The sequence below is a fragment of the Erpetoichthys calabaricus genome, chromosome 8 (assembly GCF_900747795.2).
Source record: "Erpetoichthys calabaricus chromosome 8, fErpCal1.3, whole genome shotgun sequence".
Taxonomy (NCBI): domain Eukaryota; kingdom Metazoa; phylum Chordata; class Cladistia; order Polypteriformes; family Polypteridae; genus Erpetoichthys; species Erpetoichthys calabaricus.
This window is the reverse complement of record NC_041401.2, coordinates 66,623,938-66,648,835: the sequence shown is the minus strand read 5'-3', so window position 1 is coordinate 66,648,835 and position 24,898 is coordinate 66,623,938. Positions and strand designations below refer to the sequence as shown.

Below are 24,898 nucleotides of genomic sequence, written 5' to 3'. Positions count from 1 at the left end.
ATAGTGCCTTTCCCATGCTTAAATGGCATCACATAATTTCAAAATGAATATAGGAGAAAGTTGAAAATGATTAAATATACATTGTTGGATACAAAATAATATCAGCATAAAATACTAAGTGAAGGTAATACAGCAAACACAAAACTTTGAATTTGAATTTGAATAATAGCCAAAAACTGCGGTGGGTTGGCACCCTGCCCGGGATTGGTTCCTGCCTTGTGCCCTGTGTTGGCTGGGATTGGCTCCAGCAGACCCCCATGACCCTGTGTTCGGATTCAGCGGGTTGGAAAATGGATGGATGGATAATAGCCAAAAAAAAAACGTAATAAAATACAAAAATTCATACACTACAAGAAAACACAAAATACTGTAATTTGTGATGCAAATACAAATCATCTTTAGCAATGGGACTGAAAGAAAGGGTCAGAATGTCAGAGTAAGTGAAATGCCTTCCAGAACAAATGAGTTTCAAGTTGTTTTTTAAAAGAATGAATTGAGTCAGTTGATCTAATTAATTTAAACACAAAATGTCTTTGTTATGCAAAATAGTAAAATAAGAACTTGTGATAGATGACCGGGGACCTTACCCGGTCGGGATGCCCTTTTGAGGAGAGGACTGGGGGAGTGGACATATCACCAGCAGTACCTCCCCCGGGACACGAGAGGGCAGGCCCTCTGGTATACATCGGGGCCATGGGACTGGAGCTTAGAAGCTCAGTCCTGTGGGGGCCCGTGGCCACCAGCAGGGGCCACCTGGACAGTTCTGGAGGTGTGGTCTGCAGCACTTCCACCACACTCAGGTGCTGCCAGAAGAGGAGCTGGATTCCCATGCAGCACTTCCGCCACACCCGGAAGTGCTGCAGGAACTTGATTGAGGAACACCTGGAGCACTTCTGGGTGTGGTATAAAAGAGGCCGCCTCACTCCACTCGGGGAGCCGGAGTCGGGTGGAAGAGGATGGAGCTTGTAAGTGGAGGTGGCAGAAGAAAAGGACAAGAAACAGAGATAAGGACGGAGCATTTGTGGGGTTTGTGCACTGTGTACATTGTGGTGGTACAAAATGTTAATAAACATGTGTGTTTTGGGTCATTCTGCGTCCGTGCCTGTCTGTGCCTGGGCTAAGGTTCATAAACTGAACTAGAAATAAATACACATAAATTGCACGTGCAATTAAAAAGAAACAGAATCTTTGTAATTGTGTGTTATATAGACTACACGGTAAAAATAATTAAGATTGACAATAAAAAATAAATATTAAAAAAACTATTCTTACCAGTTCCCTTGGTTTCACTTTGAACATAAAAAGCAGACCTAATTAGACCTTAATATTGTCTTTCCAAACATTATTATAAACATGAAGAAAAATTATATAAAGACAAAGCAGAGAAAATCCTCTTTCTATAGAAACTGATATTGGTGGACAATTAAAAAAAAATTCTAATGAAGAATCATCATTACTTGTATGAAACAAAACTCTCATTGCATTGTTTCTTATCTTGAAGATATACTGCATTTCAACATACATGGATGTAGAGAAAAGCCAAGCAAAATGACACCTTTTATTGGCTAACTAGAAAGATTACAATATGCAAGCTTTCGAGGCAACTCAGGCCCCTTCTTCAGGCAAGATGTAATACATGGATAAAAAGATGTAAAAATAACACTTATTGTTGCCTACTTATAACTCTATACCTAAAGTTTCCTTATATGTGTTTACAGTACCTTTGGTGCCCTAAGTGTGAGTTTGTTTTCCTTAATGGTTAAGCCAGGATTATCTTACTGTTATTGTCATCAGTGGTTAAAGTGGAACAAATAATTGTTAGTGCTCTGTTTTATCAGCTTCTTCTACGATGGAAGGAGTGGGGGAATAAAAATCTGAAGACATGATCAAATCTAAAGATAACTTTGGAAAGCAGTGGCGAGTTGGATTGGAATGGGTGTTGGGAGAGTCCCCTTCAAAGTCCAAAGAAACTATAAAAACAGTTTCAGAGGCTGGGGGTTGTCTGTTGTGAGAAGTGCCGGCAAACATACACTTACTGCTGGTGCTGGTAAAGCAAAAACAGAAAATTGGAGCATGCCAGCCCACTTCAGGCACCGATTATCATAGACTGGAAGTTACCTACAAGCTGCATGTATATATTAAAGTACATCACAAATGTATTTCCTCTTGGCAGCTCTTTGTCCTGGCAACATTTAAATAATCAACATTCATTTGTAGTACTTCATTTTCCTAATTTGTTGTATTTCTGTGTTATTTTTAGCTGTTCAGTCATTTAATATTTATAACATGCATACATGAACATTCTACACATAACCACACATAAGATTGTACTCACCCTTTCAAAACCAATAATTTTAAGTTTTGACAAGAAAAAAATGAAATGTTATGTCATTAAATCATACTGCACACAATGCAAAATATGATAATGAAAAACACAAATGTTAACTTTAATAAAACAAACGTAGCCAGACTCCTATTGCCATTCCAGTTCTATGATTATTATTATAGCATGCATTTTCTGCAATACACATGTATTTATTTGGCATTTATATGAATTCAATAAACACACAATCAGTTTTAGGACATGTAGGCCATAATGCTACTTAATTGTATGTGAACATTTAAATTTAGCTATAGCATGTTGAAGCCTGTGTGGACTGAGCAGGCACCTTTATCCTAACCAGCACTTTATTGCTTTTGTTATGTTAATGTAAAACCGCCTTGGCTTCTGCTTTTGCCTTCTTTTTCCATCTCCACATTTGTACCTTCATATACCATGCAGTGTCAAAAGGTAACAGAATTTCCACTCCCCACAATCCGTGTCTCATTTGCAACAAGTAACAAAGTTAGCTTCCTGATGTGCTATACTGTGATAAAAATGCTAAATGAAGATTTCTACCTGTCAACAAATTTCTAGTGGTGTTTCATTCCTGCTGCTGTGCCATGCACAAACTAATTTCATGTACCATCAATTCTGCCGCTGTGCCATGCACAAACTAATTTCATGTGCCATTTTGAGTTTAATGTGGACTTTTTTATGTTTGCTTATTTTTAATTTTTTACCTGCCATTTTGGTAAGGTGTGAGCTCACATTTAATTTTGGCGGCCACCTTTGTTGTGTATTGATCGTCCATTTTATAGTCAAATGATCCTGGCCTTGTTGTGAGTGAGATCATCACTGCCTGCATTTATAAAGATGGCAGCATAGCCTCTGGTTATCCTAATTTTGTATTTTCAAAAGAAATCTTTGCTGTATGTGTGCAGGTTTTGTTTGGTTAGGGTTTTATTCTTGGTTAGTTTAGTTGTTGAATTTTGGTCAGATTTTTGACATTGATTCCATCTTTGCACCAAGAAACTACTGTGGCGGACGGCCGTGACCCTTACCTGGCTGAGACGCTCAGATACTAGAAAGACCAGGGAATAGAATAAGCATAGAAAATAATCTCCCCTGAATCACCTAGATGGCAGCCCAATTGGATTGCAGAGGTGCCTTGGATTCCCACAAAGCCTCCTGGGTGTTAGAGTTTTGTACATCCCTGTTGGGTTCTATGGGTGTAGTCAGGGGCTTCTGCAGGTGCTGCAGAGCCCTACTATGTTGGGCTTCCTCCTCACCTGGAAGTACTTCCAGATCATGCTGACAGGCTACCAGAAGTACTCCCAGGTGCCTTCATTCAGGGAACCAGAGTCAGGAGGAAGAGGATGAAAGGAGGAGTGGAGGAGTGGAGGCGGAAATAGAGAAGACTGAGAGAGAAGAGACAAAGTGTTGTGTGCTGTTTTATAGACAGTACTAGCGATTTAGACTGTACTGTGCAAGTGGGAAACGAAAGGGAAGAGTTTCTGACATCTAAATAAATATGTGTTGTGCTGGACTTGTGCCTGGTATCTGTTGTGTCGGGTATCTGGGGAACTGGTGTGCCCCCTGGTGGTCACACTAGTTAGTTTGCTATTTTTTCACTTTTACTGGTTTTGACCTCTGCCTCTCCTTGACTTTGAGCTTGTTTCTGCTTCCGTATAGTTCTTTTAATCTCCTGGTCGCATTATTCATAATTATCTTGGCACAGACTGTCTATTCCTAACAGCTAGAATTTGAATGTGTTATTAACAATGTGTAAATGCAGGCCAGGGTTAGCTGGGCCAGGATCAGAGGCATCCAAATGCATGAGAAACAAAGATAGAATCAGGTCCTGGGTTATAGATAACTTAATATTCAACATGATTTCAGCACTAATATATCTGTCATGACCGTTGGGATTTTTCCATATAACTCCTCACAGACCACTTTAATTAAACTGAAAATGTTGTCAGAAATTTAGGGATGTTGCAAAAGGGGAGACAAATTGGGTTTTAACCTGAGTCTCACATAATGTAGTAAACACGTGGCATCATAGCAACTAGACATATAAAACGGTGGCACCCTTGAAAATCAGATGCACAAAATGACAGCATGCATACAAATACTCCAGAAGAGGGTGCCCATTAAAAATAATCTTACAAAATGATGCAAATTATGACATCACTGTCATGTTAACAACTAAAAATAAGTGGATAAAAATAGAGCATTTTTTGTGCAGTCCTGAAGCATCAATCTTTATGTACATGGACAAATAAGAATGGGTCTGTCTTAACTCTCCGAAACTCCAATTTACTGTACATAAAAAGACGCTCACTACAATTACGTATCTAAAATTGCTCAGGATCACAAAGTGCCAGAACCTGTCCTGCCAAAACTAATCACAAGGTAGAAAACAGGCCTGAACAGGGAACCAGCTCATTGCTAGTCTATTTGGAATCATCAAGTAACCTAATCTGTACATCTTTGAGGATGTGAGAGGAAAATCTATGCGGTCAATTGGAGGACATGCACAGACAAATGGACAACGCAGACATTGGATTTGAACCCAGGATACAAAATATCTGAGGCAGCAATGTTTTGCACTGCACCACCATGCCATCCTTAACCATAAGACGTCTGGCTAAAATTCTTTGTGTATCTGTATAAAATGAAGACACATCGTATTAATAACAGGAAAAGAGCTGAAGTCAAAGAGTCACAATGTTAATATTCAGTTTTTATTGAAAAAATGCAATAGTGTATTAAAAAAGATACAATCTATTGGGGAAAATAATCTAGCAAAGACACAAGCCTTTCTTTCCTTTGTCAATGCACGGCCGATCTCCAGTGTGTTTCCTTAGGAGTGGTCTGTTTGAAGGGGCTTTATCATTCTCCTGCTAGTTCTTGATCCCTTATCTCTTGCCAGGTCACTGCAGGGCATGTGCTTATTGTACTCTTAGATCTTCATTTGCCATATGCTGACTGGTATGTGCACAAATACACTGCTCTCTGAATTGAGAATCAAAGGTGGAAAAAGTGAGTTAGTTTGATTCATAATTTTTATCAAAGCTTTACATGCTTTTGACCATTGTGTTTTATTGTCCTTCAGCTTTTGCATGTTTTACCATATTAATATTCTATAATAGTGCCTATAAGGCAGTGCAGGTTTTCCTTTCCTCCCCTGTGAAACCACTGAAGGGTTGGGTTACTGCAGTTCTATATTCTGAGATTTCTTCCCCAATTGTTAACATACTGAAATAAGCTTAAGATGTTACCCTGATCTGGACAAAATATAATGAAGAAAACATTGTCTTGACTACACTGGCATCCTTTCAGATATTGAATGATTTTCAAATTTCTATTGTGTATTTATAAAGTTGTTAAAGTAAATGTCCCAGGCTACTTGTCATCTTGGCCTGGTCTGCCAGATATCATTTGCCTCAACCTTCCTGGTACTCCAATCCCTTGTTAGATTTGAATGATTTATTTATTTTTTGTTAGGATTGTTGGCTGTTACTTTGTGAAATTCTCTACATAGCTCTGTTTATAAGGACATTCATGTTAAAATGACAGATTACACATGAAGTCCTTTGCCTTTTGTTTCTGCTATAGCGGTATTAATTTTTTGAACAGACTCTTCTTTATCTATGTACTGGTGTTGATTCTACTTTACTGTCTATCAATTAATGGCTATTCGGGGGGTGGTGGCAGAATTGCCACTTCAGCCACCATAAAAAAACCTCACATTGGTTCCATTCCATCTGAACTAGTGTGGTGCTGAGGTGTCACCCATTGCATGGCTGCACTTGGGTCCTAATCTGGGATCCTGAGTTGGTTTGTCATGTGGTGGGTGCGGCAATGCGCTGTATCAGAGTGTGCTCCTAACCTCCTCCTCCTCATTCAGTTCATTTATTTAATTTGTCAGGCCCTTTATAGATTTGTTTCATTGTTTGGTTTAGGGCTGTCAAACAATTACAATTTTTAATTGCAATCAATCACAAAATATGACTTGATTAATCTCAGTTAATTGCATATTTAACCAAGGTGATTCAGCAGTCTCCAGAAGTACCTTGTGAATGCCACTACTGTAGAACTTCTTAGCTGGTCAGACTACAAAGACTTTCATATAAAAATCGTGATATATGACTAAATTGTTCCATGTTAAAGCAATATGTAATAATTGTTAGAAATTATTGAATAACATCTCTCGGCCTTGTATCTTCAAGTATTATTAGAGGTCTGCATTTTGATGTTATCTATTTTGCAATATGTAGCAGCAGCTAATGCTTTATGCTTTGTTTCAGTCATGGAGTTGTATTTTCATGAATTGTGGCTTGCTACTGATTTGGCTGCCTAATTGTAGAGTTTTTAACAGTAGTGGTGGATTGCCGGCTTCTTTCTCCGGCCCTCACCCCCAGGCCGCCAGGAGGAGCTCTCCCAGCAGCGTGGACATGCCCCGAGTTCCAGCAGGGCCTCATGGACTATGTAGTTTTTATACACAGCCCTGCTGGATATCTTGGGGGCCACCAGGTGTCGCTGTAGGGGGGCTCGTAGGCTCGCATGTGCCCTATAACCCGGGAGTACGTCACGGTCATGTGACAGGAAGAAACGACGTGCTCCCGGGTTGAAGAAAAGGACTGTTTACCCTGACCCGGAAGGGAAAAGGAACTGTGGACTGTTGAACGGGAACACCTCCAGGTCAGGGTGTATAAAAGGACTCTGGGAAGCCCAGTACACTGAGCTGAGCTGGGAGGTAGGGTGGCAAAGTGTCTGGGCGAGGAGGATTGGTTTGTTGGAGAGTTTGATTTATATGAGTGGGGTGTGGAGAGTGCTTTGTGCACGGTATTCTTATAAAATAAAGAATATTTATACTTTTACCTGGTGTTCAGAGTGGTACCTGAGGGTTCAAGAGGTGGACAAAGCTTCTGTCTGTCACACAGTGGAAACATACATCAGTGGTAAGCCTAATCGATTTGCCTGCACTAAGTTTCAACAATATTGTCCATTGAAACATCTGTAAGAGTTTTAAATCAAAAGCAGCCATCATAAATTTCATTTTTCTCAGCCATCTTTAATGGAATAGCTTAGATCAGGGATTCAAAAACATTAAGTTAAGGCCGCCCAAAATGTTGTACCACCTGGTCATAGGCCCCACTTATATAAAGCCAATGCAGAGCATGATCTTGGATCTCAGTTACTGCTAACAGCAGTCACACTTCAGGATTTTGTATAAAAGTAAACCTATCAATCAAAGCAAATGCTTAAGTATAGCAGACTGCTGACACATATGTGACGCAATGCCGTGTGATATCTGTCGGTCAGGTGTTTTCAGCATTCTTTCTTGTTTTACCACCTCCCAGAATTGAAATATTCATGTACAGTATGTACAGTACCATCATTTTTTTCACTCTTAAACTATTAGGTGGTATGCAAGGAAACAAACAAAAACTGTTATTATTAGGCACAACCAAAACTGGCGATATCTTAACGCTTACCCAATCCCCATTGTTGTATTTAAGGATTTTAACAAGTGATTTCAGCCAAAGATGATCCGCTGTGGCAACCCCTAACGGGAGCAGCCGAAAGAAAAAGAAGAACAACAAGTGATTGCAGCAGTTTTTGTGTGGTTGTGTATGGTTTTTGAGTTTTTCTTACATACATTGAATATTTTTTTCAATTATTTTTAATGTAAGAACACTAGCATGTTTTGACAAAGAGTAAATATTAGAAAGACTACAATTTGCATATTTTTAATTTACAAAAAATATACAGTTACATATGAATCCAGATCAAAAGAAACAGAAAAAGTATTACGCAAGTTACATATGACTTCAGGTAAAAAAGTGGAAGATAACTCAAAGTTAATTGTGAATGCTGAACGTCTTTGTTTTACGGGGTCACTATAGTCAATGCCAGGTTCCAGTTTTGATAAATTTTAAGCACACTGTGGCTTCTAAGTTCAAACTGTTCCTGTATTTATTTTTTAAGGAAGGATGAAGGTTACCAAACATTGGAAGTTCGATCTGAAACAATAGCTTAATTAATATTAATATAACTAAAATGCAATGTTAGAAACATGTTTGTAATTTATAAAATGTTTCTTTGTTCCTCATTGTATATTCTTCAGTCTTAGTCTGCCAATTTCTAAAATTGTTCTGAAAATGATGGTACAAAAAACATGTTCACCACAACTGAATATCTTGCAACATTGGGGGACCAGACATGAAGGAGAAAAGCAGACATGCTGTGCTGACTTCTCATGTGGGTAGAGAAAGTGAGAAAGATAGCACTCACCTGAGACCCTCTCTTTCACAGGAAGTCATTGATCTTGGTGTGTGGTTTCCGAGCAGCCTCCATCCTAGAATGGATGTGCTCAATGAAGTGTGGAGCAAGAGGGAGCTATTCCCGCAGAGACAATGTGAGCACTGGAAGACTTCAGTTTGACAGGGGCAATAAACTTGGAGCTGGAGAATGGTGGTGGGAGAGACAGCAGAAGCACCGTGAAACTGAGCAATGTAGCTGAAGTTCAGCTGAGTGTGGAATTTGTTTGCTACTGGATTGCCTATTTTAAGGCAATCAATTTTGTGCCTTTGGTGCTCCTCAGAGCTTTCTTTGTTTCAAAGCATTTTTGCTAAATAAACCTTTTTATTTATAAAGATTCTTTTTTGGTTGACAGATCCTTCCTCTTGTGAGACTACATGTTATAATTTTTTGGACATTTAATGAAGTTATATTAGCCAGTTTCCCATTCTGAAGGGCTGCTCCCTAGCCACCTTAGGAGGTTTCATTGGGATTTCATTAAGTCACATGTGCAAACTGCAATTTAGAAAAACAGCACATTATACCTTTGATATGTCTGTGAAGATTTTCAGTCATCCAGGTGAAATTATCTGGTAGTTGAGTCATGGAAACTGGACTTCGTTCTTGTTAGGTAGATACATTTCACTGCTCATCCAAGCAGCTTCTTCAGTCTGAGGAATGTTGTTAAAGACCACAAATTTATCCTCCAGGTTAGTTTCAGGGGCTGTTAAAAGGTGTGACTGTTACATCTACTAACACCTTCCCCTTCCTTTGTTTTACTCAAAAAGCCTATTCAGGGAAGGTGTGAAGTGAAACTAACCTGGAGGATAAATTGTGGTCTTTAACAACATTCCTCAGACTGAAGAAGCTGTTTGGACCTAACAAGAACGAAGTCCAGTTGCCGTGACTCAACTACCAGATATACCTTTGATATTAATTTCATGTGTTAACACTTTAACTTTGACAGACCTAGTTTGTTTCCCTTTGATTTCTGATATTATTGAATGATCAAGCATTTTATTTTGTAGTCTTGTTGAATTGAATTATATTCTGATGTGCTTTCTAAAGTGTCCTGTTGTTAATGCTTTTTGTAAATTGTACAAAACATCAAAAATATGTCTTGTAGCATTATCTCACCAGCGTCAGACCATGCCAGAACTTCATACATTCTTAAGGGCTAATCCTTTCAGTATCTTACAATATTACCTCCATGATGTTTGACTAAGTAAAATTTCAATACGCTGTACACTTTCCAAGATTGTGATGATGTCAGATTTCTGTGTTCCCATAGCATTCTTACTTAGAGTTTGATCCAGATTGTTCTTAATGCATATTTCAATGTCAAATCTATCTCACTGTTAATCTCACCCAAGAATACAAAGATGTGAATGTACAGACTGGTAAAGTCAAAGTCAAAAAGAGGTAAAGCAGATGTAATGTAATCCAGCTCTGAGCTCACAATCTTGTTACGATACCACCTTGTAGGTTGATACTGTACTGACTTGTAACAACTTTGACTCAGAGTTAGCTGTGGTATCATTTTCTGCATGATTGATTATTTTCTACTTAAGGAACTCTATTTTTTCTAATTTCTAAATGTACTGTGACAGAAGCAGCAAGGTTGTGTACCTGAATACAGAGCATTCCCATCATGCAGCCTCATTCTTCCTGGATATCTCGTTTACAGGGAGGCCTTTACAGAGGGTGTCCCCTTTGCCTTGATTTACCCTTCCAGTTTGTTCCAACAAAGCAAAACAGACAGACACCCAGTTGTAAAGATACTCTGCAGGGACTGAGCCATGTTTCCACACATCTCCACGAGGAATACCTGCCGAGAATCCAGATTAGCTCTTTAAGGAATCCTTATAGAATACAACTTAGCAAAGTATAAATGATTACAAAACTGACGTCTGAGCAAGTTTTAAGGAAGAAAATACAACAGTATTCTCAATAATGTTTGGGATTTTAGTTACCATATATTGTTATATCTTTATTTTCTTTCTTAGAATTGTGTTCTTTTGTGCTTATGACAGTGAAAAAATAATAAATAAAATGTTTTCCTTGATGCATAATACTGACCTTTACATGCTGTATATCACTCTTAAGTCCTGATGTAAATTTTTCATTTTTAAATGGCTGCTATTTTTAATAATTAATTATCATTGGCATATATTTATTTATCAGATCTTTTGCCAAAAGTGACAAAAAATGGTCCAGAGATGGTAAAAGGCAGAGAGAAATGATTTGCAATGGACCAGTAGATGGGAGAAGTAGATAACGTGGCCAAAATTAAAAGAATGGCTCAGAAAAACTGGGAAGTCAAAATCTAAATTAGAAATGTCACCCAAAAATCAAAAGCAAAATGAATGTGCACAAGCAATTTTTGTTCTGAAAATTCTTAAAAATATATTTTAGAGAATCCAGAATCTTGAGTACAAAGTGGAGCGAGTTGCTGCTTCAAATATATTCTAGGTCATGACACATATTTCCTAGGTTTGTGTTGCTAATTAGATAATGGTTGTTGGGAATAAGCAATTACCCCAAAAATGTTGGTGATTGCAGTAAACCAACATGTCAATCCAAAAGAATAGTAGATCATAGAATGAATTTGAAACCACTAACTAAACAACAATTTAGTATCACAATGTTCATAAAACTAATGTTTTAAAAGAAAACACTCATTTTGAGTGCAATAAATGAAGTAACTTGCACAGCCTCACATGGTGACTCAGCAGATATAACTGCACTTCTTGTTTACTGCTCAGTGCTTTATCTACTTGATCTCACTACCTGCAGATAACAGCCAAACGTTGTAATGATTACAAGAAAGAACAAGTAACTGACAACTGAAAATAAATGGATCAAAATATGATACATGCAGCTGAATTTTACTGAAGTTTACTGAAAACACTAATTGGAATTTAGTGGCCAGTAGCAGGTTTAGTCCAAAGGAGTTCGTTTTCATTCTAGTCCCAAAGGTGTGGAGTGTTTGAGCAGCTGTAAGCATTGTGGAGAGGTTATTCTGTCATTGTGGTGGGAAGAGGGAGCAAGCTACTTTGCAACCTTTCATCAATGGCACTTTCAGACAGCTTGAAAAAGCAGACTGTAAGGTGCAAGTATTCATTTATAAATTAATAATGAGCTGATTCCTCTGGCAGCTAAACAGGGCAGTAACAGGACAATGAAGCAAGCAATCTTTATTCTATTTAGTGCCATTAGCAATATACATCACCATAGCTAGCAGCAATAAGTAGTCAGGAATAGGAGATAAGTGACAGCATAGCTTGTTAAAAAATCAGAATGCTGTAGGCATGCTGAACAGGGATATTCTGGATGCGTTAGAGCAGTCTGATGGTACAGTTCTCTGTCTAGCTTGACTGCAATAGTCAAGTGTCAACATGGCCACTGCTTGGACCAGGAGCTGGTCTTATGCACACAAATAGGGATGGATCGTCTTGATATTGTAGAGAAGAAATCTTGAAGATAAGAGTTTCCTTGTATACAGAATTAATATTTTTGGTAAATGAATGGCTCTTGTTGAGAGTGATAACAAGTTTCAATTAAAAGATTAGTATGATTATCAATATTGCGTCACTGTTGCAAGTACCTACATTTTCTTTTCCAGATCTTCTTCCACCCAGAGTCAATATTAAAAAAATGTTGAGGGACAAGATGTAAACTAGATATATATTTTCAGCAGTAGCCCTTTCATTAGAAGTTGTTGGAGTAAACTCCTCACCTGATATGCACTGCTGAAGTTTTTCAAAGTCCACTTTCACTGATTTGGCTGTTGGGTCAAATAGTGCAACTTTTCGAATAAGATCACTGTTCACCTTCTGTGGGGAAAATGGTAGTAGAACGTGTGTGAGTGACATAAAGAAAAGGGAGGATATAGAGAAAAACACATAAAATGAGTGAAGGAGTGAGATATGGGAGGTTAATATCATAGAGTTAATACAAAAGTATCTATTTGCTTTTGTAATTAAGTCTTTTCTTAATTTTAAATCACTCTCTTGTTAAGATTTGAATGTTTTAATGGTTTCCTATATAAAAGTAAATGTGTGATATCCTTTGGTTTTACCATTTATCAGATATTAGTTTTATGTATACCTTAGAAATATCATCAGGGATTCAAGAGCCAATGGAGAAATATGATTATACAACGTTAAAATTCAATGATCCTAATAATATCACATTTGTCCACAAACTTGGTAAGACAGAAAAGGAAAGACAGGAGACCTCGGTCTTATTTGGCCCAGAATGGTATGAGAATATATTAAAAAAAAAGAAATTTGAAATAGGCATGTATCTTCTCTCTGTCTGAAATAAAAGTAATAATGTTGAGTTAATCTCATAATGTATTATGAGTCAGGGGTCATGCAGAGTTGAACTGGAAGGGATGACATGGACTGAAATCATTGGAATCATCCCGAATGACAAAATGCAGGTTGTTCCTAAATTTCTGCTTTTGCCTGCAATAATACACTTTTTCATTTTTTTTTTGTGTTCTTTATTTCACCTTATACAATTTATTGTATTAGGAATTTGTTAGTTTTCACATACCCCTTGGGGTCAGATTGCAGGGTCAGCCATTGTACAACGCCCCTGGAGCAATTACAGGTTAAGGGTCTTACTCAAGGGCCCAGCAGAGTAGGATCTCTTTTGGCAATGACAGGGATTAGCCTCAGAGCCACCACTCCGCCCTATTTTAAATGTATACTTCATTAAGACAGTAGGATACATTTGAAAGAAAGTCATTTTCTTAGAATACTGAAGTTTCTTTCTCTTTCTTTCTTTCTTTCTTTCTTTCTTTCTTTCTTTCTTTCTTTCTTTCTTTCTTTCTTTCTTTCTTTCTTTCTTTCTTTCTTTCTTTCTTTCTTTCTTTCTTTCTCCCAGGGTTTAACCAGGAGGTGCTTTAAGGTTGAACACTGAGGTGTAGGATGGAGGCCAACTTACCAGTCGGCACTGATTCCAGCTGTCAGTCTCCTTTGTCTCCACCCACTGTGGATTAAGCATGATAAGCACAGCTCGTACAATTTGCAGTACAGTGTTGGGTGGCTCCTTATAACTCTTGAGCTCTGCAAAGGAACGTTGGTCTAGATGGCGCATGCAGCTCCGCAGATCTTGAAGCATGAAGCGAAGAAAGAGCAGCCCCACACGCTTTTCCCCACCTGCTCCCTCAGCCTCTGTGAAGAGGGAGAAAAAGATCATTTAAAACAGTAGAGAAACAAGCAAAAGATAGTTTACAATAGTATTTACTGCCCTGTGCACTGATTAGCTTGTAAGTTTGAATAGTAGTCTCCACTGAGCAAGTGGTATAGATATTTTTTCTGTTGGAGTGAGTGATAATAATTTTCCAATACACTGTCTCTGATGATGAGTCCTATCTCAGGGTTGGGGTTTCAAGGTAGTCATTGTTTTACTAGTCCTGCTCTGCCCCTCTTTTCAGATGCTTACAGAAGTGACAGGTGGCACTGTAGCTAAACACTTTTATCATCTATTTCAGGGTGGCAGTATGGCACAAATAGATGGGGTCTTCAGCTATCATTGAAAATATTTGGAGCATAGATGGTACAAAATTATTTGATTAAGGAATTGTTAATTTTGCCCATCCTCTGGACTATGCTACCCAAGGCAGCTCCACCACTTGCCCACTGTAAGCTACACCAGTCTTCAGCATACTTCCTAAGCTGTACACTTCAAATGAGTGTTTGACATAATGCAGCTTCCACAAAACAAATAAATAAGGCTTCACCCAGCAACGAGGTTTGACGTGCCATGCCAGAGCTTTCTCTCAATAGCTGAGAGCAGGCCATCTGAGTCACACGAACCATCTCTTGAAGATCTTTCCGCTCATGAGGTTGCATTGCCCCTTCATGACTGAACACTATATCCATTACACCCAGGGCATGTCCATCGATGTCACGCATGGGTACCGCAACATGCCACTCCCCATATGCCATGCAATTAAGTGTCTCTGAGCTGTCGCAACATTTGAAGAGATAGTCTCTGGAAATGAAAAAGATTGAAATTATCACTGCTGTCTCTTGTACCTGTAAGGGAAATTACTTGTTTACTAATTTTCTTTCCACTTGTCCTTGTCAGAACATTACAAAAATACTACTTAAGATGGCAATATGGTAAAAAGAATGTCTAAGCTTTTTTTCAACATCTCTAAAACATCAAACAACCTACTATGTTTAGTGAACAGGTAATGTATATTAGGTAAGAAAAAATGTTGTTCTCCTTTTAGAATTTGAGCTGTTGCCCAGTTTCATGAGTTTCATTGATCTTATTTTTGATTGTCTACTTCCTGGTTAATAACCCCCTTCATTATCCCTACTATTAATGTTGTACTTCGCTCTTTTGTTAGGTCTTCTTTTCCTGGTTCAAAGTACTAGAATTTGTCATTTTGGGTGAGCATTTCCAGTCTGCTCATAAAACACTGTACCAGGTGCTTACCAGAGATCATAAAAACTTAATTTGCAGACAACAAAACTGAAACCATTATATTCCTGAACTAAATATTCTGCAATCCTTGGCTGTAGCTTGGTATTCTATCCATGAACCTTTGGCAGAGTCAAATGTCCATACTGAATACGCAACTTAACTTCAAGTATATGAACACAATTCTCACCCATCAAAACAGGGACTGATAGCATGACGAAGTTGACACTCAGAACCGCATGCCCTTGTAGCACTTTGCAGAAGAAACAACAGTATACATTATCATAAACTTTACAAAGTCCACAAAATACACGTAGGTAGCACTAACCACCTGTCTGTCCACAAAATCAATGTTTTTTAGACACATTTACTAGTATATTCTAACTATATTAAAATTTTATCATCAGTAGTTTTCCTGAACCTCTTCCTAGTATTGTCATTCTCCAAATAAAAGAAGAAACACATTTTAACTTGATCAGTACTACTAGCCACCCCAGCACCTGTAAGCTCCATAGTGTATGATCCAAATATTCTCTTAATGAGAGAGGATGTGGCAGATGACTGATTGGAAAAACACAGTTGTACTGTTTGTAAACACGGCTCTACCTGAAGAGATGATCTTTTCGACGCAGAGGGGCTGGTCGAGTAAGCAGTCTAGAGCGACCTGTTGTGTTATCTAAGACCATCATCTTCTTCAGTAAGTAGCTGGATTCCTGTAAAGGAAGATGTAAGTAGGGGTTGAAAAGGTCTGAATAGACTGCTGCTGAATCAGCTTTTACCTAGGACTTTTAAGAATGTACATTAAAATATGGAACTAAGGTTGTCTCTATTCTGAAAGAAAAAGAAGCAGCTGTCAGTGCACATAGCAGATACTGTAGAAATGTGAACATTTTGATTACTAAGCAAAACACTACATCTCCAGGTTCATCTTCCTCGGCCATATTAAATAAATGTAGGTAGCAAAGTCCAGGGTGTTCTGTTGATCTGCAAATGCCAAAATAAAAAAGAGAAAGCATGTAGTTGTTCTATGAAGGCACACATTGGAATTTGCCTGCTGTAAGTTCTACAAAAGCCTACAATAGAGCATTTGTCCATTTTATTAATATTTACTCCATACTCCACACATTTACACTTGATCAGAAATTATAATTAAATTATCAGTTAAATTTTTAAAATAGCCTCTCTATAGGTTAATCATGTAGCTATAGGTCAGATAAAGTGACATCAAAACAAGTTATTAAGGAATTCTATATTGTTTTTGAGATTTATGAAACACTTGATATCTCAAGAGTATCATTTTCAGAAGGATACTTACTACTTGTCCACTGGTTTCCATCAAGTAGGTAGTGAGACTGCGCATGCTTGGGACTCTGCAGTGCAGCCAATAGGAGGCACTGTCCAGAACTCGGAGAATATTTCTTCTGGTGACTATAAACTGGAATGCCGAACTGAAGACTGCACTAACTCCCTGCACGAAAATAAAGTTAGATAGTAATAAAGAAGTAAAGAAGAAAAAAGAACATACTACTAAAGCATCTACATGATTGTGTAGACTTTTTGATTTTTATTCTTACTTTTTTCTTCCCAATAGAGATTTTCTTAGTGACGTATCTACTTTTATTATAATTTTGTCAGGTCATATTCCTTACAGTAGTCTCAGATTATGGCCACTGCCATTTTAGTCAATGTTTGTGAATTAGGGCAATCGCCCATCTCAAGGCGAACAGACACACACACACATACACACCAGTTCAGCCACACACTAGAACAAATTTAGTACTGTATTGCCAATCCACCTATACTGTGTGTCTTTGGGAGAAAACCAGAGCACACCCATGTAGACACAAGCAGAACATGTAAACTCTATTCAGTGAGGACACAAACCCCGTCTTCTTACTGTGAGGGACCAGCACTACCACTGCACCACCATACTTCCCTTATGTGTTTTAATACAGTCTCATTTATCATGGTTCTAGAGGGTATCAACATGTTCCATGTTGGTTGGACGTGCAAATAATCTTTCTTCTTTCGGCTGCTCCCGTTAGGGGTTGCCACAGCGGATCATCTTCTTCCATATCTTTCTGTCCTCTGCATCTTGTTCTGTTACACCAATCACCTGCATGTCCTCTCTCACCAAATCCATAAACCTTCGCTTAGGCCTTCCTCTTTTCCTCTTCCCTGGCAGCTCTATCCTTAGCATCCTTCTCCCAATATACCCAGCATCTCTCCTCTGCACAAGTCCAAACCAACACAATCTCGCCTGTCTGACTTTGTCTCCCAACCGCCCAACTTGAACTGACTCTCTAATGTACTCATTTCTAATCCTATCCATCCTCATCACACCCAGTGCAAATCTTAGCATCTTTAACTCTGCCACCTCCAGCTCTGTCTCCTGCTTTCTGGTCAGTGCCACCGTCTCCAACCCATATAACATAGCTGGTCTCACTACCGTCCTGTAGACCTTCCCTTTCACTCTTGCTGATACCCATCTGTCACAAAGTACTCCTGACGCTCTTCTCCACCAATTCCACCCTGCCTGCACTCTCTTTTTCACCTCTCTTCCACAATCCCCATTACTCTGTACTGTTGATCCCAAGTATTAAACTCATCCACCTTCGCCAGCTCTACTCCCTGCATCCTCACCATTCCACTGACCTCCCTTTCATTTACACACATGTATTCTGTCTTGTTCCTACTGACCTTCATTCCTCTCCTCTCTAGAGCATATCTCCACCTCTCCAGGGTCTTCTCAACCTGCTCCCTACTATCGCTACAGATCACAATGTCATCAGCAAACATCAAAGGCCATGGGGACTCCTGTCTAATCTCGACTGTCAACCTGTCCATCACCATTGCAAATAAGAAAGGGCTCAGAGCCGATCCCTGATGTAATCACACCTCCAACTTGAATGCATCCGTCACTCCTACCGCCGACCTCACCTCTGTCACACTTCCCTCATACATATCCTGTACAACTCTTACGTACTTCTCTGCCACTCCTGATTTCCTCATACAATACCACAGCTCCTCTCGAGGCACCCTGTCATATGCTCTCTCCAGGTCTACAAAGACGCAATGCAACTCCTTCTGGCCTTCTGTAAACTTCTCCATCAACACCCTCAGAGAAAACATTGCATCTGTGGTGCTCTTTCTTGGCATGAAACCATACTGCTACTCACTAATCATCACCTCACTTCTTAGCCTAGCTTCCACTACTCTTTCCCATAACTTCATGCTGTGGCTCATCAAGTTTATTCACCTGTAGTTACTGCAGTCCTGCACATCCCCCTTATTCTTAAATATCAGCACCAGTAAACTTCTTCTCCACTCCTCAGGCATCCTCTCACTTTCCAAGATTCCATTAAACAATCTGGTTAACAACTCCACTGACATCTCTCCTAAACACCTCCATGCTTCCATAGGTATGTCATCTGGACAAACAGCCTTTCCATTTTTCATCCTCTTCATAGCTGTCCTTACTATCTCCTTGCTAATCCATTGCATTTCCTGATTCACTATCTCCACATCATCCAACCTCTTCTCTTTCTCGTTCTCTTCATTCATCAGCCTCTCAAAGTACTCCTTCCATCTACTCAACACACTCTCCTCACTTGTGAGTATGTTTCCAACTTTATCCTTTATCACCCTAACCTGCTGCACATCTTTCCCAGCTCGGTCCCTCTATCTAGCCAATCATTACAGGTCCTTTTCTCCCTCCTTAGTATCCAACCTCTCATACAACTCATCATACGCCTTTTCATTAGCCTTTGCCACCTCTCTCTTCACCTTGCGCCTTATCTCCTTGTACTCGTCTACTTTCTGCATCTCTCTGACTATCCCACTTCTTCTTTGCCATCCCCTTCCTTTGTATACTCTCCTGTATTTCCTCATTCCACCACCAGGTTTCCTTTTCCTCCTTCCTCTTTCCAGATGTCACGCCAAGCACCCTTCTTGCTGTCACCCTTACTACATCTGCTGTAGTTTCCCAGCTGTCTGGTAACTCTTCACTGCCACCCAGTGCCTGTCTCACCTCCTTCGACCGATCCGGTATGGAAATTTGTATTGTTGTCTGTTGTTGATGTAACCCTCCCCATTTATCTGGGCTTGGGACAGGCACGAAGAAACACAATGGTTTGTGCATCTCCTGTGGCTGGCTTGGTTAAACGTGCAAATAATAAGAAAAAGAATTTCATTGTGCTCAGTACACCTGACAATACTATGACTAGGAATTCCTACTACTGCTACTACTACTATAGAAATTAGGAAAAGACTTCTAGAGAATGAAAGGATTGAGTAGTACAACAGAAGATGCAGAAGCAAGGCAGGTAGCCAGCACACTGAATCAAAGTATGAAAATAATAGATTGAAATCTCACTTGGTAAAATTCAATCTCATGCCTGCAGAAAATATTCCTTTCTTCTGTGTCTCTCAGTGTGTCAATGCCTATGACCCCAAATGATCTTCCATGGGCATCTTTAAGTGGCAAAACTAGGAATGAACCTTTCCGCTCCGATTCAGACCTTGACGTGTTCCAGAAGTGAACATTTCCGTGCAGGCGTACTCGAGGGATATGCACAGGGTTTCCTTGATCCAATGCAGCAAAGCTACCAAGAAAAGTACAAAAGAGTAAATGAGAATTTAAAGGGTAAATAAATGCAATAATTCTGCATTTTGTTTCTTGTGCTGAATGTCCCCAAGTCTACTTCAGCTCAAGCAAGGGATAAAAATATCTATTTTAATGTTTTCCTTTATTCTCTCTTCTGTCCTCCTGCATATCTGCAGTTGCACCAACATAATGAACTGTTAAGCAGCACTGATTTAGATTGAATTATAATACTACATTTCATGTGTTCCACTTTGAACATTGTTCTTTGTTACTGGTGAGTTTTACACCTTCTGATTTAATATATAAAGACTAATGTGTGTTTGTGTGCCTGTGTATTTGTCTGATATGGAAATCCACAGTGCTGAATCTATCTCTGCCAACCTTTGCACAGATTCCCTGTTTGTACGGGGAAGACCACAGGCTATGTTTCATTTTGAAATTTTTCCTCCTGAAAACTTTATTTAATGACTGAACCTGCACTTTATTAGTAAGGGGCTCCCAAGTGTTATTTTTGTGACATGCAAATTTGGGTTTTGCCAGTAAAACTTTGGTTTGGGGCAAAAAGTTTGGTTTCGAGGGGTTTGGGTTCACTTGCACTTTATTCAACCCTGGGGGACAGTGGGTACCTCTCCTACTTACTCATTTGTTTCATATGCCTTGGATAAAAGCAGCATCTAAGTAATAATAATAATAATAATTCTCTCATAATGTTCAGCCACACCTCACTCCTTTATCTTCACGCCTGAGTTCCTTATTCAGTACGTATGGGGCATCCGCTGCTGTGCAGGCAACATAGCGAAGACGATCTGGTCCTTCAAGCAAAGCTATTGAGGCACTAATGTTCTTTCCATTTCCATAAGTCTCTGCATCCTGCCAACCACAAGTCAAAATGAAGAAGTTTTTGCATCAAGATGAGAATTACTACTGCACTGAATATCCATCACTTCTAGAATTCAAAACAATGGGCTTATTGATCATGCTACTAATGCCTTAAAGGAACTTCACAACAAAACACTTACCACAGATAGTTTGAAAACTCACTGAATGTCAATGGCATTACTACACATTGTTAAAGGAAGAATACTAAGACTTCTAAAACACATTGAAATGATGTTTGGGGAAACTCTTGCTTCAGACAGTCTGTATTGCAAAGAGGACAAGAGGTTTACTAGGGCACTGAGTGGGCTGTGAAAGAAAAAAATCAAATGCTACAGGCGATTTGTAGTCTGTTTCACCTTAACTCATCAGTTATTCAGTTCAGCTGCACAAATGCAGCAGATAGCAAAACTGGGCAACAGCGATGATCTGACTTGAAATCACATGCTTGTCATTCATCATATTTTACTTAACAAATCATATTTCACTACCTTTCCCTCTAACTCCTTTTCTTATTTTGCAATGATATTCTTCCCTTTTTAATATTTTAGAATCCAACTCTTTGATGGTCAGCTCACTTTGTACAAACACTGGAAAACAGCACGGTACACAGGCTCCAGACTTGTGCCAACGGCCTGGGCTGCTTTCTGGATCTGCATCAGCCATTTTCTGCGTGTGGACCCTCTGGTCCTCTCTGCCAGAGACCTTTCCACACTTTCAGTCAGGAAACCCAATAATCCATGAAAACCACTGTCTTTTCCACCCTCAGGGGGTAGTTCTGAAATTACTGCTTGAAGGAGAGAATGAAACTGAGAACGGGACAGGATGGAAGTGTGGCTGGCAAGGCTGTTCCATGCTGCAGAGAAAAAGAGAGCACAATCAATGAGTGAGAGCCATGTGATGACTGTTTTTTGTTTTGTCCTACTATTCTCCCATTTCCGCACCTCTCTTCATGGCTGCTATCTCTGCCCCTTGCTTGTAGTTGTTCAACACTCTCTCCACTTCCTCTTGTTCCAGGAACCCACTGCCCTCATTGTCCCACTTATCAAAGAGCTCATCCACAGCAATTCTCCACTGAGCCAGGACAGCCTCCCTCTGGGCCTATAAACAAACAATGTACAGCTTTATGTTTGTACCTGATTACATTTCTCACTGGAGGTGAGTCACACAGTGCTTTGTATTATTTACTGGAGCAATCAGATCTTGTGAATTTTATTATTAGAAATCTACACAGCTGGCTGAAAAGATTATTAAATGTTGATAGGTTGTGATATAAAATGCAGCTTTGTAGACAAATTAAGCATACTATAGGCCTGGAAATGGATGTGTTGTAATAAACAGATTGCTAAACATTCATAAATCATATGAGATAGACTGAATGATGGTGATATGTCATGCTAGGTATTGCATAAAGGTTGGTATATTAGAAAAAAAATTCTACTTCCACATCCTAAAAGAAGTGTATATTTATTTAATGGAAAGATATAAATTGACTTAGTGTTGATGATTGTAGGTGTGTCCTGTGTTAGACTGGCACTCCACCAGGGTTTGCTCCCTGTCTTTCATCCAGCGCTGAGCTGGATAAGCAGTTTAAAAATGATGGATGGACCAACATTACTTTAGCTAAATGCTGGGAATGCATGTGACATAACAATTTAACAATTGGATATTGATATTTTACGCTAAACAGATTACTGGAGATCCAGAATGGATGCCATATTGATTATTTAAGATTTTGTTTCTTTCTATTCAATAAATAGCTGTGCATCATACAACTGGACAACGCGGTATTAAAATAAGAGCTGCAGATGCCTTCTTATTGTATGTTATTGTGTGAATGTACTTTATGAGGCATTGTGGTTCAAAACTTCAGGAGTATTCATCACAGTGCATCTTCATTTTCCACTAAAGCCTTGTTAGTGGAGCTTAGCACCATTGAATGCAAGGCACATTCCCACTTACTCTTTCTATGTCATCCGAGAGTCACCTGCTAAGGAAGCATGGCTTTACTTAGGATTGGAAAGAAAGTCAGGGCAGCCAAAGAAGGCCCACACTGACATTTTGGAGATGCACAAACTCCATACAGAGTCAGGTATTTCAGGTATTTTTGCTATCTTGATATGGTACTTGGTGCCACTACTTCACTTCCAAACTGTTCTTCTGCCCATGGAAAAGTCATCTGAGATACTGGGAGCATTGGAAACATTGGATGGAAAGGTTCTTTCATCAGATTGGACAGCCCACCACAGATTCTGCGGTAGAATTCCCAGTATGGGGTTGTTGGCTAGTTGACCGAGGTCACTAGGAATGTGACTGTGTCTGATTTTGCCTTTGATTTGTTCTCTTACAATTGACCTTGGACCCCGCAGTGATTTATTTTCTCCAGGGATGCTGATGACTGGAATTTTTGTTTTCCTTTCATCTGTTATCAACTTGCTATAGTTCAAAAATTAATTAATGGACAGATATTATTGGTTTCCATTTGCATTAATCAGTTTCTACTTTCTTTTCTGGGTGTTTTAATAAATCTGTGTGTTTATGTGTATTAATTATGTATTTAGTAATTTGTAAAATCTGTACTTGCACATTGCTCTGGGCCTACGTTCAGTGAAGAGCCCTATACAAAAATAAAAAAAGATATCCAGCTCCCAGCAGGTTATCATTAAGCAATTCAATCATTTGACTAAACTGAAAAGGTAGTGTGACAGAAGCACTAGGGGGCATGCCAGCCACCCAACCCGACATAGACAGACTCAGGAGGCACACTTATTAAAACACAAATATTTTTATTTTTTTTCTTCACCTGTGGGCAACACCTTCCCCATTTCCCACAGGCACACAAAGTCCCACTAAGCACAACACTGCACAATGCTTTCCTTCTCTATTCCTTTTCTTCTTCTCTCCTCCTCGGCAAGCTTTGTCTCCCTCCTCCCTAGTCTGGCTCACCAAGTAATGTCTGCTGGCCCCTTGTATAAGTCACCCGGAAGTGCTCCAGGTGCTCGTTGCCCCACTTCCACCTGCACTTGTGGATGTGGCTCAGGAACCCCTGCAGCACACCCTGTCGGCACCCCAGATCCCAACAGTGCTGTATCCAACCTCATTTCCCATGAAGCCCTGCGGTAGTCTGAGGTACCGCTACAATCCATGGGGGCTGCCATCTAGCGTCCCGGGGGAGGTAATGTTGTGCCCACGCTTGCTCCCCCGGTCTTCTCACTGAAGAGGTGTCCTGGCCGGGCAAGGACTCTGGCAGTCTGTTACAGTAGGTATAGTTATTAGATTTAAGTAGGGGTCTTTTTTAAGGGCAGATGAAGACGTGTAGTCTGAACAAGGCAGGATTTGATTCACAAAAGGTCTAAGATATCAGAAACTAAAACAAATGAATTAGATGAGCATCAGGTTAAAGTAACAGCAAATCCAAAGTCAAAAAACATCCTTGAAAGAAAAGTTGTTTCCGGCAAAAATATTTTCTCTTTTCAACAATGATCGAGAAAAGAGACAGGCCTTAAACAGAGTGACTGTAATGATGTCTCATGTATCTGTGGTCACATACCAAGAGAAGCCAAGACCCTAAAATCATGCACCATCACAGCAAAGGAAAATTTATGATTTCTTTTGAATTCGTGGTTATACTGTTACATCCATCCATCCATTATCCAACCCGCTGAATCCGATACAGCTGAAATTAATTCCACAGTGCCACCCATTAAATGCTAAATACATTACATATTAATAAACTCAATTTGTTACCTCCACACATAACAAGGGTTTTGTTGTGTGAATGTTTATTTACTCACCCGCTCAAGTCTGTCAAGCCTTTCTTGTTCTGTCTCTTTGTAGCCCTCTCTCAAATAACCCGCTAGGCGGTTCATTGTCCCGGCTGTAACAGTGTCCCTCAGGAAAGTGTCCAGAAGCAGAAGGAACTGGGTCTCATTCACAGTACTATGATTAAAAGCACTCAGCCTTTCTGTTTCTCTCCAGCTCTTTTGGTCCAAAGGAGATAAAAGATCTGTGGAGTGGATACAGTGTATAGGATTATATTTGTTTGCTGCTGCCATTAGGCAGGTGGAGTCTATCTTTCTCTTTCTGTCCAGGTGAAAGGTCAAATTATATTGCATGTAACATTGCATGTAAAAATGGATGCCTTGGCGCCGCACTATACCACTTTAATACGAATTTTCTTTATCTGTATACTTGTAGCTGTAAAATAATCAATAGAAGAGACAATAAGCAGTGACTGGTAAAGGAAACACATGCATTTGTGTGACCCTCCATTTTTGATATAGGTAAATATGGAGAGGAAACAATTCATAGTTTCATCTCATCAGTCTATTTCTTTA

At 39.4% G+C, this 24,898-nt stretch overlaps 1 protein-coding gene across 1 annotated transcript in view; it reads right to left on the bottom strand.

Annotated features, from left to right (window-relative positions):
• Nucleotides 1-5,056: 5,056 nt before the first annotated feature.
• The window catches only part of LOC114656538 (EF-hand calcium-binding domain-containing protein 5-like), a 46,542-nt gene continuing 26,700 nt past the window's right edge, over nucleotides 5,057-24,898 (bottom strand). Inside the window, exons 10-21 of the mRNA XM_028808182.2 lie at nucleotides 24,356-24,567; nucleotides 21,506-21,662; nucleotides 21,140-21,417; nucleotides 20,407-20,555; nucleotides 19,455-19,683; nucleotides 16,395-16,547; nucleotides 15,686-15,792; nucleotides 14,388-14,641; nucleotides 13,589-13,818; nucleotides 12,372-12,468; nucleotides 10,262-10,460; nucleotides 5,057-5,341 (exon numbers count right to left, since the gene is read on the bottom strand). Coding sequence (XP_028664015.1) covers nucleotides 10,282-10,460; nucleotides 12,372-12,468; nucleotides 13,589-13,818; nucleotides 14,388-14,641; nucleotides 15,686-15,792; nucleotides 16,395-16,547; nucleotides 19,455-19,683; nucleotides 20,407-20,555; nucleotides 21,140-21,417; nucleotides 21,506-21,662; nucleotides 24,356-24,567 — 2,045 coding nt within the window. The 3' untranslated portion in view covers nucleotides 5,057-5,341; nucleotides 10,262-10,281. The remainder of the gene's footprint in view (nucleotides 5,342-10,261; nucleotides 10,461-12,371; nucleotides 12,469-13,588; nucleotides 13,819-14,387; nucleotides 14,642-15,685; nucleotides 15,793-16,394; nucleotides 16,548-19,454; nucleotides 19,684-20,406; nucleotides 20,556-21,139; nucleotides 21,418-21,505; nucleotides 21,663-24,355; nucleotides 24,568-24,898) is intronic.